This window comes from Cebus imitator, unplaced genomic scaffold (assembly GCF_001604975.1).
Source record: "Cebus imitator isolate Cc_AM_T3 unplaced genomic scaffold, Cebus_imitator-1.0 Scaffold20, whole genome shotgun sequence".
Taxonomy (NCBI): domain Eukaryota; kingdom Metazoa; phylum Chordata; class Mammalia; order Primates; family Cebidae; genus Cebus; species Cebus imitator.
This window is the reverse complement of record NW_016107335.1, coordinates 3,454,216-3,471,241: the sequence shown is the minus strand read 5'-3', so window position 1 is coordinate 3,471,241 and position 17,026 is coordinate 3,454,216. Positions and strand designations below refer to the sequence as shown.

The following is a 17,026-nucleotide window of genomic DNA, read 5'->3' as shown; positions in this document are numbered from 1 at the left end:
AGTCCTGACTCCTCAGAGTAGAACTGTTGTGATTTCTGTACCTAGATTGGCATTTCCTATTCTGGAACGTCACTTAAATGTAGTCATATAGTAGGTGTGGTCCTCTGTCTCACTTCTGTTACTCAGCATGTTTTTGAGATTCATCTAAGTAGTCGTGTGTATTAATAATCCATTTTATGGACGTGTCCCATTTGTTCATTCTCCTGATGATAGATGTTTGGGTTGTTTCCAGTTTTTTTTTTTTTTAATGAATAAAGCTACTATGAAATCATATTATCTGTCTTTCTCTGGGTGAATGTTTTTGTTTCTCTTGTTTACTAACAAGTAGTGGCGTTGCTGAGACAGGCTAGAGGTATGTTTACTTTTATAGCAAACTGCCATTGGTTTTCCAAAGTGGCTGTCCCGTTTGGCACTCCCACCAGTAATGTAGGGGAGTCCCCATTGTTCCTCATCATTTGATGTTTCCAATCTCTTGATTTAATCCTTCTAGTGTGTGTGTCATTGTGGTTTTAGTTTGCATTTCTGTGACCTCTGATGATGTTGAGCACCATTCCATGTGCGATTGGACTTTCGTATATTTTCTTTGCTTCTAGTTTGTCTCTCACACAAAAAAGTCGATTGTCTTTATTTTTTTCTGTCTATATATGTTCCTCATAGAGAAGATATGCTGTCTTTACATACATTTTGTACACAGACAATATATCTAATCTACGGAGAACATGTGTGCATACATACTGCATGTATTCTAGATAGAGATAGATGGTTGTCTGTATATTCTGGGTATCAAGTCAATTGGCAGATGATTATGTATTACGTATTCATATTATGAATATTTTCTCTGAGCTTGTGGCTTGTGTTTTCACTTTCTTTTCTTTTTCTTTCGAGATGGAGTCTCTGTCAACTAGGCTGGGACTGCAGTGGCATGATCTCGGCTCACTGCAACCTCTGCTTTTGGAGTTCAAGTGATTCTCCTGCTTCAGCCTCCCAGTAGCTGGGATTGCAGGCACACACCACCACACCCAGCTAATTTTTAATATTTTTGGTAGAGATGGGGTTTCACCATGTTGGCCAGGCTGCTCTCGAACTCCTGACCTCAAGTGATCCGCCCTCCTCGGCCTCCCAAAGTGCTGGGATTATAGATATGAACTACTGTGCCCAGCCTCATCTTTTCATGAGCAGAATATTTTAATTTTGATGAAGACCAAAGAATTTTGTGACCTAAGAAGTTTTTGTTTACTCCAGAATTATCTTGTTTTCTTCTGGACACTTTATTAGCTATTTTAGTTAAGATTATGATCTATCTGAACATGTTTGTGTGTGTGTGTGTGTGTGTGTGTGTGTGTGTGTCTCTCTCTCTCTCTCTATGTGGTATAGATTCAGTTTTTTCCATACGTTTTTCTAGCTTTTCCACCACTATTTGTTGTAACGACTTTCCTTTCCCTTTTGAATGCCACAGTGCGTGTCCCGACAGTCGGTTTAGGTTTTAGTCTCCTTCCAGATTCTCTTCTCTGTTGCGTTGTTTTCATATCCTTATACCACTACTGTACAGTCTCGATTACTGTAACATGAAATCACATCGTGTAAATCCACTGATTTTATTCTTTCTTTAAAAAAATATTTTGGCTATTCACAGTCCTTTGAATTTCTGTATAAATTGTGGAATGGACTTGTGAATAACTACTGAAAGTCTGGTTAGGATTTTGATAGAGAATGGATAGTATTTTTAAATCAAATTGGGAAAAACTAACATTTTAATAATGATGTTACCTGTTAAAAAATGACGGTTTTAAAGTTCTTCCTTTTCAGCCTTCTCCTTTTCTTTCTTTCTTTTGTGTTATTGACCTTCAGTACTCTGTGACTAGAAACATTCAGGACATTCTTGCCTGTTCCTGATGTTAAGGGGAGAATGTTTATTTCATCATTAAGTATGCTGACTGTTCGTTTTTATATCAGATTGAAGAAGTTCTTTTCTATTTTGAGTTTGCTGGGATTTTGTTAAAAATCAGAAATGGGTATTGAATTTTGTTGATGCTTTTTCTGCATCTATTGAGATGATTATATGTCTTTTATTCCTTATTGTGAATTAAATTAACTTAAAAAATGATGACCCATCTTCCAAATTTTATTTCTGTTGAACTAGTTTTTTCTCTTCATGCCCTCTCCCTGGTATAGGACCCAAGCCAGAATACCACATTGTTGTCTCTCCATTTCCCTTTGTTGTGTGACAGTTTCTTAGTGTTTCCTTGTATTTCATGACCTTGACAGCCTTAGGAAGTGCTGGCTGTGTATGCTGTAGAATGTTTCCCAAGCTCGGTTTGTTTGACACTTTATTTATGATTAGCCTGAGGTTGTGGATTTTGGAAAGAACACTGCAGAACCCTTGTGCCCGTGACATCTACACTGCCCCTGGTGACACCCACCCTGGTCATTTGGGTCAGGCAGTGTCTGCCAGTTTTCTTCTTTGTAATGTTGCTTTCTCTTTCCTTATTCAGTTGTTTAGAAACAAGTCACCAAGTCCAGGCTACCTTAGGGGGATGGTGTCGTGGGGAGCGGGGAGGAGAGGAACGTAAGCACCACCTCCTGGAGGAGGAGTATCTCCATCTATCTGAAATTCTTCAGGTCAGATTTGACTGATTTTTGAATGTTAAATCAACCTCATGTTTCGGATAAACCCCACTTGGTTGTGATGTATTATCCTTTTTATATTTGGTGAGATTCCATGTACTTTTACTTTTAAAAAGGATTTTGTTTCTGTATTAAGAACAATTGGTCTGTAATTATTTTTCTTCTAATTTTTGCACAATTTGCTCAGTCTTTTCAAGCCGTAAATTTTCACTGTTGGTAGAATGACTTTTATTTTTATTTGATAATATATCAATTATTCTATCAGTAAGCATTAAAAACTTTGTGAACTTTTTGTAAGCAGTATTTTCTATTTCTATATATGTATATTTATTTATTTCAGAGAACTAACCATTGTTTCTGTTTAGATTTTGGGATAGAATATTGATTTTTTCAGAACACTGAGATCATAGTTTCATTTCAGAATTAGCTGGTGAACTTCAAAATATATACAAGTCTGAGTATTGTTCCGTCTTTGCTTTTCTAGTTCTTTCTACATTTATGAAATAAAGCCTAAGCCTCTGTTTTTTTAAGCACTTTGATGGCGATTTTCATGTGTACTCAGTATTCAGGTTTTTCACAGTAAATCAGTAACTAAAAATCAAACCTTTGACAATTTTTGACAGTGTCTATAGTGAAAGGAAAGACATGCACATTTAAATGTTTACACAACATAATCTTAGGATAGTTTGATTTTTGTTATAGCCCTACACTACCCTACAGTGGAATGTAGCTTGTTAATGACATGCTAGGTAATATTTGTTAAAAATTATACAGAAGGCCAGGTGCGGTGGCTCATGCCTGTAATCCCACCACTTTGGGAGGCTGAAGTGGGTGGATCATGAGGGCAGGTGTTGAAGACCATCCTGGCCAACATGGTGAAACCTCATTGCTACTAAAAATACAAAAATTAGCTGGGTGTGGTTGCAGGCGCCTATAATCCCAGCTGCTCAGGAGGCTGAGGCAGGAGAATTGCTTGAACCTGGGAGGCTGAGTTTGCAGTGAGCTAAGATCACGCCATTGTACTCCAGCATGGGCAAGAGCCAAGACTCTGTCTCGGGGGTGGGGTGGTGTGTGTGTGTGTGTGTGTGTGTGTGTGTGTGTGTGTGTACGTGTGTACACATATGGTTAAGGGAGATGCATTTTTTAAGCCCCATATTTAGAGTAAGAGGTAGTATTTCTTCAGTGGCTGAAGAAGTAAGTCTTAGATTAGTGCATGTTGTCAGATGGTCTGCAGTTGAGCAAGTGGCATCTGCTGTGTCTGTGTTAGAGTTTCCCTACTCCTTGCTGTAGTTCAAGGATTAACTGGGCCCCAAGATTTGGACCAGAAGTTTACATTCTAGGATGGTTTCATCACTCAGAAATATTCCTTGTGCTATCCTTTTGTTTCCATACTTTTCCTTCTTTTCTAACCACTGGTTACCAGTATAATTTTGTTCCTTGGACAATATCATACAAATGGAGTCATTGCAGTATGTAACCTTTTGAGATTGACTTCCTCCACTCAGCATAATGATGCCTTTCTGGCTTTATCCCTGTTATATCAATAGGTCATTCTATTTTATTGCAAAGTAGCGTTCTGTGGTTGAATGTACAGCAGTTTATTCATTCACTCATGGAAGGACATTTGTGTTTCCAGTTTTGGTGATCCTGAATAGAATAAACATTTTCCTATAGGTCTTTATTTGAACATAAGGTATCATTTCCTAGGGTAAATATCTGGGAAGAAACAATTTTAAACCCATCTTTATCCTCTTTAGATTTCTTAGATGGAGATTTGGATACAGAAGAAACTATATTGATTTCATGTTGTCTTGTTTTACATTAAACTTGTTTGAAAAGTCTTTGAACTGTGCTTACAGTTAATAGTTGAATTGAAAATGACTTTGTAGAATCTTTGTTGGTAGTGCTTTCTTTTCCTCCCTTTTGGCCTTGCTACTCTACTCAGTGTGGCCTGTGGACCTGAAATGTTGGCGTCACCTGGGAGCTTATTAGAAATGCAGAATCCCCGGCCTCGCCCTGGCTCTGTTGAGTCCGAATCTGCTTTTCAAGATGATTCCCAGTGGTGACGGGGCATTGAATTGGGGAAGTGCTGCTCGAGAGCGTCATGGGCGCAGAGAAGACGTCCTAAGGAAGCTGGCCTTGCTTCTGTTGCAAAGTGTGGGGCAGCACGTATCTTGCAGCCATCCATTCCGATTTCAAACAGTTGGTAGTACAGAAATGATGATATCAAACCAGCAAAATTCCTGAGATTTTGGTGCTTTAAAATTCTGCAGTGTGCTGGACATCAGCATACTGAGTGGGAGTATTGCAGTCCTCAAGCCCAAGGTGAAAGTTGCAGTTTACGGGTCATCTCCTGCTCTTCAGGCATTGATGCTCCTGAAGACGTATTTCTACTTGTAGGATTTATAGTAGAGTATATATATTTGTAGTTGGTCTTTTTACATAGAAAATATTGGGAAAGGCAAGAATATGAAATGACTGTGACATTAGTTTATTTTCATTTTTTTCTGCATTTTAAAGTTCAGTTATTTCTATTGAGAGTAAATAACATTTACATATTATAAATCGTGAGAATAAAGGAGCAAATATGTTCTCTTTACATTGATCAAAAGTATTTAAATTAACCTTGCTCTCTGTAGGTACTGATTTTATATCTAAGAGTGGGTCACAGAGACTGATCTGAAGTGAGAAGTGATTCTTTCACTGGGAACATGAGTGACACTTGGCAATAAGAATTGTCCACAAAGAAATTACTTTAAAAAATAATTTATTATTTTTTTGATACGGAGTTTTGCTCTTGTTGCTTAGGCTGGAGTGCATTGGCGCAGTCTTGGTTCACTGCAGCCTCTGCCTGACGGGTTCAAGCGATTCTCCTGCCTCAGCCTCCTGAGTAGCTGGGATTACAGGTGTGTGCCACCATGCCCAGCTAATTTTTTGTATTTTTAGTAGAGACAGGATTTCACCATGTTAGGCAGGCTGGTCTCAAACTCCTGACCTTGTGATCTGTCCGCCTTGTTCTCCCAAAGTGCTGGGATTACAGGTGTGATCCACTGTGCCTGGCTGAAATTACTTTTAATTTGGGCTGAGGTTAGGGGAAATTTTTGTAGGGAATACTGATATAATATTCAGATAAAAGCTGGTTTTAGTGTGAAGACGTGACTGAAGAAAGAAAGTTTCTCCTTTTCAATAGTCTCAGTCAAAATAGTAATAAATTACCTCTAGATAATGAGATAGAAGTAAAAAGGAGTGAGAAGTGAAGGAAATATTTGGGAGGCTGCAGCAATAGGACAACAGCACACTAGGACTGTGTGTCTGGCAATGAAGGGGAAGAGTTATATTGAGCCTGTCAGTTACAGTAAACTCATAGAACACTCCAGTGTTAGTTGAATTAATACATTGACCTTTGCTATAAACTGTGTTAAACTCAAAGCAGTAAGTCCAGGAATTTTTGTAATTTGTTTGTTCCCTCAGAAGTGTAAGCAGCAGTGATGTGTGGGACTTTGTATATTTAAGGTTATTTTCCCCTGGAGTCAGTTTAGGGTTTCACATGGCCTTTAAACAGGACGTTTTGCAGCACTTTTTACATCTTAAATATAAACAAATATTTTAGAATTCTTTAATATTTAATTCAAAAGAATATGAACTTATTCTCCTTCCCTTTTTGCCTTGTGTGTCTGCAATGTAGGGAGGTATGGAAACACTGGAACTTCAGAAGGACATCAAAGAAGAATCAGATGAAGAAGAAGAAGATGATGAAGAATCTGGACGATTACGTTTTAAAACTGAAAGGAAAGAAGGAACAATTATTAGGCTCTCAGATGTAACTAGAGAGAGAAGGAACATTCCAGAAACTTTGGGTAACTTTTTTCCCTGTCTCCCATCCTCCTTCACTGTCATTTCAACTTCTTCCATAGTATTGCCGTAATTAATCAAAGCAGGCAAAGAAGGTTGACGAGGTAATTGTAGCTGTGTCCAGAGAGTGGATGGACTGTGAAGTGAGTGCTCTTAGGTTACTGTCAAACCCGTTCTTTAAAATCACTCCTGTTTCTGGATTTAAAATGCTTGAATAAAATGTTAAAGATAATTAAAACAAATTTTTTTGTGTGTCTGTGGCCTAGAGCTGCTCTTGTACATACCATGTGGTTCCTGGCTGGTCTTGAAAAGGTGGCATGGGGATGGTGGCTGAGGGGCCATGTGACCCTTCCAAGACCCCGAGGTTGTCATAGCTAATTCTGGACCAGACTGGTTTATATTTTGTACTAATGTCTTCATAAACTATCTGTGTCTGTGTGTATTTTCTCCAGTTCCTCTGTCTTTAATGAGACAAGTTGACTCGTTTATAGATATAATGACTCTGAGCAAAGCTTGCTGTGTTTAAGGTCTACTACAGACTGCTGCTGATTCAGACTTTTCTTTTTTTGAGATGGAGTCTTGCTCTGTCAGCCAGGCTTCAGTGCAATTGTGCGATCTTGGCTCACTGCAACCTCCGCCTTCCAGGCTCAAGCTATTCTCCTGGCTCAGCCTCCTGAGTAGCTGGGATTACAGGTGTGCACCACCATGCCTGGCTAATTTTTGTACTTTTAGTAGAGATGGGGTTTCCCCAGTGGCCAGGCTGGTCTCAAACCAGAGGATTTTTAATAGCAACCCTACCCTCATTATACAGCTTTTTTCAATGTCTACTGCAAAAATTAAAGAAGGGATTTCAAATGTGAGTGAGCCTCAGACTCAGAGGACTTGTTAAAACACACATTTGGGGACCCACTCCCTGCTTCTCTGATAATTGGTTATAGGGTAGAGCCCAAGAAAGTTGTATTTCTTTTCTCTTTTTTGAGATGGAGTCTCACTCTGTTGCCCAGGCTGTAGTGCAATGGCATGGTCTTGCCTCACTGCAACCTCCACCTCCTGGGTTTAAGCGATTCTTCTGCCTCAGCTTCCTGAGTAGCTGGAACTATAGGCACGTACCACCACACCCATCTAATTTTTGTACTTTTAGTAGAGATGGGGTTTTGCCGTGTTGGCCAGGCTGGTCTCAAACTTCTGACCTTGTGATCCTCCCGTCTTGGCCTCCCAAAGTGCTGGGATTACAGGCCTGAGCCACCGTGCCGTTCCAAAAGTTATATTTCTAATGGGTTCCCAAGCAATGCTGCTCCTGCATTGGTGCTTCCAGAACCACTGGGATATTGTTCTTCTAAGGAGGAGGGCAGGAGGGTGGAAGGACACAGGGGCTCTACCTGCTATCTGCTCTTGTCTCATGACTACTTTTATTACTTCTTAAAACCATTATTCATAGTCATTTTTTGTCCAGAACAAGAGCACGTTATCTTTAAGTAGCAGATAAAAGTTTTGTGGCAGGACACTAAGCTCCAAAGATGCACAAGTTAGCAGTAGTCAGCCAATCTTATGTTAATTTACTAGGTCAATCTTATGTTAATTTACTAGGTAAGATTGTTTGGAGAGATTCTTCTAGAATCTTTGTGTTCTCCCTTCCTTTGTGGTCTAGTTTACTGCTGCTCCATCTTGTGGCCCAAGATTTCCCTAAGCTTTTTTCAAGTTATGGTATGAAGTTGCCAGTTGATCTGAAGAAGATTTCTTAGAAGCATCTTTAATTTCTGAGAAATAGAGTCTGGAATGGGCCTTGGGTGGAAAGAAGATGGAGCGAGGGTTTTAAAACAGAAGGAAAGGAATCAACAATAGGAGGAATTGGTAATATCACAGAATAGTTTTACTTGAGCAGAGGTGTATGTCTTGGCTTGGGATGAGATGAACAAGGCAAAGTTCTCCATACCTGGCAGAATCCTAAGGAATTCTAAGGGCAGTCCACAGCCACCACCTGGAAGGCAGAAGGCTTCCTGAACTGGGGAGGGATGGAGGAAGAGAGGATCAGTCATCACTACTGTTTCTTTTGCTGGGTCTTGTTAGCTGGGCTGTGGCTTTGATTCCATAAATTTGAAACATGATGTATAGAAGCATAGTAACTGAGAACTCCCCAGGGTAACCACAAGTTCTAGGACTATTAATTCACTTGCTAGACAGCATTACAAATAGGGGCCTTTCCCCTCTGTAGTCTGCTCCCTGTGGAGCTGCTGTGGATTTCATGGTTCGTCTTCCCTCTTCTCTACCGCCCTGCCCTGATTTGTGGTGCCTCTCTGCCTTTCCCACCTCCTGGTTTCCAGCTGCGCCATCTCATCCCTGTTCATTGTCCCTCCACCCAACCACTAGTAACATCCTTGTTCTGAAGTGCTGGCCAGCTTGCGTGTGTGTAGAGTGTCTGTCTCATTCCCGCATCTCCTCCTTCTCAGGACTTCTCCTTCATTTTGTTTTTTCCAAGGTCATTTATAATTTTGTGTATTTAAGTGACTTGTATCAAATCTGTTTTGCTCTTTAAGGCATCTGGCAGCTTTATGTTCATGTAATCCTGGGACAAGAAGCTAGAAGGGTTGGTTTGTGGTGGGCAAGTCGTCTTCTTTGAATTATGGGGGAGGAGTATGAGGTCCTTAGAGAGAGAGGAGCTGTAAACATAAACAGCTTAACTAATGACCATTCTTGTCAACAATCAAAAAGGACTTAACTGCATTTGTGTAGAATGTGGTTGTTTGGCAAGATGATAGGGCAGGTGAAACCATACTTAAAAGTACATTTTTCTGCTCAGTATTTGTGAGCTCTTAAGAAAGCATAGTGCTTAGAAACATGAGTTTCAAATAACTGTAAAGTTAGGATTTTTCCTGATACCAAGGAGGATTTTTTTCTGTCCATCAAAAGATTGGTTTTCTAAAACAGTTCTCTTATTACCTTCAGCACGTGTTCCCCCAAACAAAAGATGAATTTTACATCTGAGGAAATATTTATTGAAAAAGAGTTAATGCTGCAGTATTTGGTAAACTAGACATTTGAATACCTTTTTTTTTTTTTTTGAGACGGAGTTTCGCTCTTGTTACCCAGGCTGGAGTGCAATGGCGCGGTCTCGGCTCATCGCAACCTCCGACTCCTGGGTTCAGGCAATTCTCCTGCCTCAGCCTCCTGAGTAGCTGGGATTACAGGCACGCGCCACCATGCCAAGCTAATTTTTTGTATTTTTTAGTAGAGATGGGGTTTCACTGTGTTGACCAGCATGGTCTCTATCTCTTGACCTCGTGATCCACCCGTCTCGGTCTCCCAAAGTGCTGGGATTACAGGCGTGAGCCACCGTGCCCAGCCACATTTGAATACATTTTTACACATCAGTTTATTTGTGTGCTCCTAGAGATAAAAATCAAAAACTCTGAACAGTCTCAGGTTCTGTGTAGAAGTAATTGCATGTATTTGATTGTGTAAAGCTGTTTGCCTACTCTCTGTAATGAGATTATAAATATACTGCCTCCAGAGTACCTGGTGTCTTATATGAGATGTATTTTTGTGTTTTTTTCTTGGTGCTATCATTTGTTAGTGTTGAGAACACCTCATTCTTTAAAAGGGAGAATCAGATAATGCTCTGGTATCCCCAGTTTCTGACTCCAGAAGTTGACATGTGAAATGAGTTATCTTCCAATCTGGGGGAGAGAGTTTTGGTCACTTTTAGTCTTTTTTTCACATTTAGATCCCCATGAAAAACATTCATACACATGACAGTCTCAGCAGTGAAGGGACAGTTATATGCATAGTCGTTTATTGGTATTTTGAATGCAGATTGGATTACAAGTAGAATCCTGGGCCTTCATCTAGGTTAAGATCTTAATTGACTAGCTTTTTTTCTCAATCAGGATTGTGGAAATTAAACCTTACAGAAGAGATTTGAGTGACAGTGTTCTCAATTTTCCCAAGGATGTTGCAGAACTACATAGTTAGGAAATAAATGAGTTCATTACATACAGAGGATGTCATAGGGTGTAAGTGCTTCAGTCCTTCACTGTGCTCAAACAGGGCTACAGAGCAGGCGTGTGTAAGGGAATGGTTCACTGTGAAAGTGCCAGTCACCATTTCTAAAGACAGTCACTGACCAGTGTCCCCCAATTGCCTGTCCTGCAAGTTGAGCTGTCTCTTCGTTTGCCCTAGGAGGTGGCCCTCGGATTGCCTTTGAAAACGGTGTAAGCCATAAATGAGAGACTGCATTTATTTTAGTTAGGCTTTTTAATTTATTATCTGTGAGTAGGCTTCCAGATTATTTTATTCTAAGTTTCATTGGCATGTGTCACATGTTTTTTTATTGCGGTAACCTAAAGAACCTGCTTGTACACCCACAAAATATTCTCTTTTTTTTTAGAAACAGAGTCTTACTCCGTCACCGGGCACCAGGCTGGAGTACAGTGGCGTGACCTCAGCTCACTGCAACCTCCGCCTCCCGGGTTCAAGCACTTCTCCTGCCTCAGCCTCCCGAGTAGCTGGGACTACAGGCGCGTGCCACCACGCCCAGCTAATTTTTTTGTATTTTTAATAGAGACGGGGTTTCACCATGTTGGCCAGGATGGTCTCGTGATCCGCCTGCCTCGGCCTCCCAAAGTGCTGGGATTACAGGCGTGAGCCACCGCACCCGGCCCACAAAATATTCTCTTTAAATAATATCATTAATTTCAGAGGCTCTGTGGGAAAGAGATTTCTCTGTAGTCACAAACAGTTCAGAATTGCCAATGCCAGCAGTAGCTCACTGACTGAGGATTTATACTTGTGGTCCTTGTATTTGCAAGGCTTTCAAAATTTTCTTGATTCAGTTGTCTGTTAAAAAAAATTTGAGACTATTATTTTTGTTTTGCCATACAAATTGTGTATTCTACATTTATTTCAACTATTATAAAATCACTTGCATGCAAATATATTTTCCTTAACATCTTAGAAAGGGGCAATACAGTGTAAAACTTCTTTACATTGAGGTATATATCTCTTTAGAATCTGGATGTAGTTCAGAAAACACTTAAAGGAAAATTAACATTTCAGTTGAAGTTACAAATGTAATTTCCATCCTGTCATATTTTGGTGACCTTTTGTGACAGCTTGTCTCAATTGGAGGAAAGCATTTTTACTTGCTGATGAAAGATGTCATTTGAAACCATTTTATTACTGAGGATAGTGAAATTAATCTTGACACTCAGAACCACTAGAAAAATAATTGCTGATTCACTGCATAAAATGTGTGTATGAACTAATCAGGTAGTCAAGATTAAAATAAAAGCCTATGCTGGTTAAGAAGAGATTAAAGTTTCTTTCAAATGGGGTCTAGTTTGATTTGAAGGGAAGAGGGTACAATAGAAACAATTTCAAGGAGATGAAATGTGGCTTAGAGATTTTGGAGGAGTTTGGAGATGACGATGGGATCCAAGGTAGAAAGTAGAGTCTGGTAATACTGAAAGCTTACCCCTGGCTGGGGAAGAAGGCAGGAGAAGGCGTCTTGGTATCCTCAGTGACATTTTTAGAAAATGTGTAAGATCTGTTGTCCCAATTTAGCTAGTGTTGTAAAAGGACCACATGTGGCTAAATCATTTTTGTTTCCCTTTAGGAATCTAGAACAGTGTGCCATCTGAAGTTTCTTAGGGCCAGTGCCCATGTTTCCTGTATTCCTAAAGCATCGGCTGAGCAGTGAGCAGCTGCTGGATACTCCATAGTGTTTGCATGAGTGTTTTCTCATTGACTTTGCTCTCATTTGATTTGGCTTCTCTATCAGGCTGCATACATACAAGAAGGCTTCACAGTAAAGGGTTTTCTTTTCTTTTTTCTTTTTCTGAGACGGAGTCTCGCTCTTGTTGCCCATGCTGGAGTGCAATGGCACAATCTCAGCTCACCGCAACATCTGCCTCCCAAGTTCAAATGATTCTCTTGCATCAGCCTCCCGAGTAGCTGGAATTACAGGCAGGCACCTCCATACCCAGCCAATTTTTGTATTTTTAGTAGAGACGGGGTTTCTCCATGTTGGTCAGGTTGCTCTTGAACTCTCGACCTCAGGTGATCTGCCGGCCTTAGCCCCCCACAGTGCTGGGATTGCAGGCATGAGCCACCACGCCCAGTCTAAGGTTTTAAGAAAATAAATACAAAAGTTGAAATGATGTGTATTAAATTGAGTTTTTCATTCTTTATGAAATCACCTTTACTTGACTTTGGAGTGAGTTCATTAATAGTTTTGTTTTTAAATGAGAATGATCAGGAATTTGTTTTCTTGAGTCTATGTGCCATTGTATGCTAATAACACTTCCACCGGCTTCAGTAAGAAAATCATACTGGTGTAGGACCAGAGGGGACAGCTCCTGGCTGATGTCATGCACCATCAGTAAAAGATGTGACTGCAAAATGCCTTGTAGTATGAGGACAGTGGTTAAATTTCACTTCAGTGTCTTTTTAGCCTCACTCAGCACATATCAGTGTCTCAAATGAAAATAATTTAAAATTGATTGGCGACACTTGTGTCGTATCACAAAGGAAAGCCTGTGCTGCTTTATCAGATCTCACTAGCCAGTTGTGCGTGTTGCTGGTTGTATCATACAGCCGTTGCTAGTCTGACATTTACTGCAGGTGAAGCACATGCTATTGCAAAGTTTGATGATCACATCACTCATTCCTCTTTCTCCCTATACCTCTAGTTTGGGCTGTTGGAAAGTAACTAACACATACACATCTTTTCACATAGAGCTTTCAGCAGAGGCCAAGGCAGCATTGCTGGAATTTGAAGAAAGGGAGCGACAGCATAAACAAGGACGCTACAGCTCGAGGCGGGGAGGACGGCGAGGAGGCCCGCTGATGTGTCGCGGCGTGGGGGACCAGAGGAGAGAGAGCACCGAGAGGGGCAGGATGAAGGACCACAGACCCGCGCTGCTTCCTACACAGCCTCCTGTCGTGGTAACTTCAGATTATATTGTGATAGCCCGAGAACTTTAGAAAAAATGGAAGTAAACTTTTGTGGGTATCCTGTGATAACATTTCTCTTTTCTTAGTCTGAAATAAAGTTTAGTGGCAGGAGTAATGGCTGAAGCTTCTGCTTTATGGTCTCCTGTGATTTTGCACAGTCTTAGAAATTCAGTGCTCCAGTCATCTGGTGGTAGGAATCCATCCTGTACCTATACTCATCAAATACTTCCAGAGGAGGAATTGATGAGCGACCTGATGTCCGAGGATGACAGAAGCTCCCGTGGGACCTTGCTACCTGGAGCCTCGAGGGAGGCACTTCTGAGTGGATTGCATTGAAAAGATGTTATAGACGGAATTTAGGCAGTTGTTGTTTGTTCTGTAAAAATATTTTTATCTTTATACTGTTTATCATAGATTTTCCCTTAAATAGCAGTTTCTCAGAATTATTATCGTATTCCCTGTAAAAAGTTTTCATAGTTTGTAGTATAGGAATAAATCATGTACCTGTAATTTCAGTTAGAATTTCCTTTTTTATTCAAAGATGGCACATCTCAGAAACAAAGACAGGAATTGTTGATTTTTTTATTGTTCTTTTTCTTTGTTTGTTTTTGAGACAGAGTCTCCCTCTTTTGCCTAAGCTGGAGTGCAGTGGCATGATCTTGGCTCACTGCAACCTACACCTCCCTGGTTCAAGAGAGTCTCCTGCCTCATCTTCCTTAGTAGCTGGGATTACAGGTGCTTACTACCACATGCAGCTAATTTTAAAAATATGTTTAGTAGAGGCTGGGTTTCACCATGTTGGCCAGGCTGGTCTCAGACTCCTGACCTCAAGTGATCCACCCGCCTCACCTCACAGAGTGCTGGGATTACAGGCATGAGCCACTGGGCCCAACCCATTATTTCAGTTAAGCTTTAGGATTGTATGGTTTTTTCCTTAGAAGTCATTCTTCAAGGAAAAATTTACTTAATACAAGTACGTGTCCAGCACATGTCCTGTTTTGCATTTTTATCTGAATTTAGAGAAAACAACATTTCACTTCTGTTGCAATGTTATATTTTAGGAGGCATTCATTTGTGAAATAACAAAGTAGAAAAGATAATTTTTGTTTTCGCATGAGAATTCCAGCTCTGATGTGTAAAGGAAGGGAGAGGAGTAGCTAGGCATACACAATCCGTGATACTAGGAACTGCTGTTGGCTTACACAGCTGTTTCTGAGCATCTCTAACAGCAGAAAAGCTGGCTTTACAATTTGTCTTCTTTCCCTCGGTTGCTCCCTGTCTCCACCCCAGACCTCCACTTGCCAAATGTTGAATAGTCAGTTTCGTTATTTTGGCCTCTTTGGGGGCCAAACAACTCTCGCATGAGACCAATGTTGACGTAATTGTGTCTCTGTGAACCTGGAAAAATTGCTGAACTCTGTTTTCTTACCCATAAAGAAGGGGAGAACATGTATCTATCACCTGCCTTCTTAGAGAGGCTGAACCGAGATGGCGTGAATGCTTTTACAAATGTCAGGACATTCAGTTGGCCTCATTCCTGGTGGTGATGTTGTATCTCTGGATCGTCATGTTACTGGTTTGAATGGTTAGAGCCTACGGTGTACTAGGAGTAAACTAGACAGCCACCCAAAGACTGACACAGCTTTGACTGGAAGTGATAGTCTAATCTTTGCTAATCAGTGACGAGATCAGGGCTGTATCATCCTCCACCCCAACTACGTTCTCTCACATCATGAGCTTTCTCCATCCTGTTCACTCCCCATTCCAGAGCTATTTTGGGTCTTTGAGTCTTGACCCTCAGAGTTTTGGAAAGAATATTTTTGGCTCATGTCTCTGCTTTCACCCATTTTCTCCTTGGTTGGCTCCTTGCTGCCTGGACATTCTGTTTACTGTTGTGAATTGTGCCCTCAGAGAGGCCACCTGATCCCTTGTCCTGTTGGAACCCACTCTGGGGCCTTTGGCATCACACACGGTCTCTCTTTCTTGAGCAGCCCTTTCTTTGGGCATATGAGATTTTGGGTGTACTCTCTTATCTTCTAAAATGGTTTCTTCTTTCTCTCATTTGACCTTTTTATTTTCAAATTAAACTTTTATTTTTAATTGCATGTATTTATGAGGTACAGTGTGCTATTATAGTATGTATGTGTTGTGGAGGGATTATAACAAGCTAAGTGACATAGCTGTGCCTGTAAATACTTCTGGTTTTGGTATTGAGCACTTAAAATCTCTTTGAACAGTTTTGGAATGCCCTTTTCTTCCGTTGCATTTTTCTTCAGGTTTTGTTCTTAGTCCTCCTTTTACTCAGTGGTCTCGCCGGGGCTGTTCCTCATGCTGTCACCTGCTTCTCTCAGTGAGTCTTAGTCTAGCCTAACCTCTTTCCAGCTCCATTTCTCCATCTTTCAACCGTCCCTGTACCTCTCCAAACTCGTGTTTCACAGGCCCTGAATGTCGCTTGTTTCATCAAACAAACATGATCTTTCCCAAACTCCATTGTGTTCTTGAATTAATGACTGTGCATTGTGGTCACTCTCAGTTCAGTTAAAATGTAACCTGGCGTCCCTGTGTCTGTTAGTGTGCTGTCTATGGGATGTGATGGTGAGTCAGATAGACAAGATCCCCATGCTCACGGGCAGATGTGCACAGAGGTGATGAGTTAAGGAGGGAAGGTACTGCGTTCTGGGAGCATGTATGAGCATGTATGATGATGTATGAGCATGTATGAGCATGTTTCCGCATGTTTGCGGGTGGGTTCGAGCTGGTACCAGAATCTCTGGAACCGTCTCCCCTGAGGAAGGATAGCTGGGCCAAGGCCACTCGCAGTTGAGTTTCAGAATTCTGCTCACTGTTCCTCTGAGATGTCTCCTTGCTGTTGGTCAGACCATGGCTGTTCCTGTGATTCAGCCCTCGCCATAGCCTGTTAGATGGTCTCCGTCCGTCTTCTTTACCCTCATTCATCTCACACTGCTGTGAATGATCATCTTCCTACCAGAGAGATCGTCTGTGATCCCTTATTGTACATGTTGTCTATGGTGTAATAATGGATCATTTGGTTGGAATTCACAAGCCCTCCATAATTTGGCATCATCTGAGGGAAAATAGCTTGTTAAATTAGATGCTGAATTAGTAGTAGTCTACTGCTAGTTAGCTGTGTGGCAAGTTTGACTAGTGATTAAAATCAAAACCTGCAATCAGATGGCCTGAATTCCAGTTCCAGCTCTTCTGCTTTTCAGCTGCTTGATCTTGTAAAAGTATGTCAGTAAATAGGACTTACTTTATAGGGGGAGCCAGGTCGGCTACCTTTCTGTACTGACGTTATAGTAGGCACTTAAAGTGTGTCGAAGGTTCAGTCCACAGCAGCTGTTGCTGTTGTTGATTTCCTTCTCTGTAGTGACTGTTTAATAACCAACACTAGAGACAAAATAACCAAGCTTGAGATCTCTGACCACTTTGAGTATGTAATTTTCATACCTTCTTTCTTTTTTTTTTTCCTTGAGACGGAGTTTCACTCATGTTACCCAGGCTGGAGTGCAATGGCGCGATCTCGGCTCACCGCAACCTCTGCCTCCTGGTTTCAGGCAATTCTCCTGCCTCAGCCTCC

At 40.9% G+C, this 17,026-nt stretch overlaps 1 protein-coding gene across 8 annotated transcripts in view; it reads left to right on the top strand.

The window, feature by feature from the left end:
- The window catches only part of RBM33 (RNA binding motif protein 33), a 136,742-nt gene that overhangs the window by 45,780 nt on the left and 73,936 nt on the right, over positions 1-17,026 (top strand). For all 8 annotated transcript variants that reach the window (XM_017519650.2, XM_017519664.2, XM_017519644.2 and 5 more), the window contains exons 6-7: positions 6,311-6,482; positions 13,211-13,419. In XM_017519650.2, coding sequence (XP_017375139.1) covers positions 6,311-6,482; positions 13,211-13,419 — 381 coding nt within the window. The remainder of the gene's footprint in view (positions 1-6,310; positions 6,483-13,210; positions 13,420-17,026) is intronic.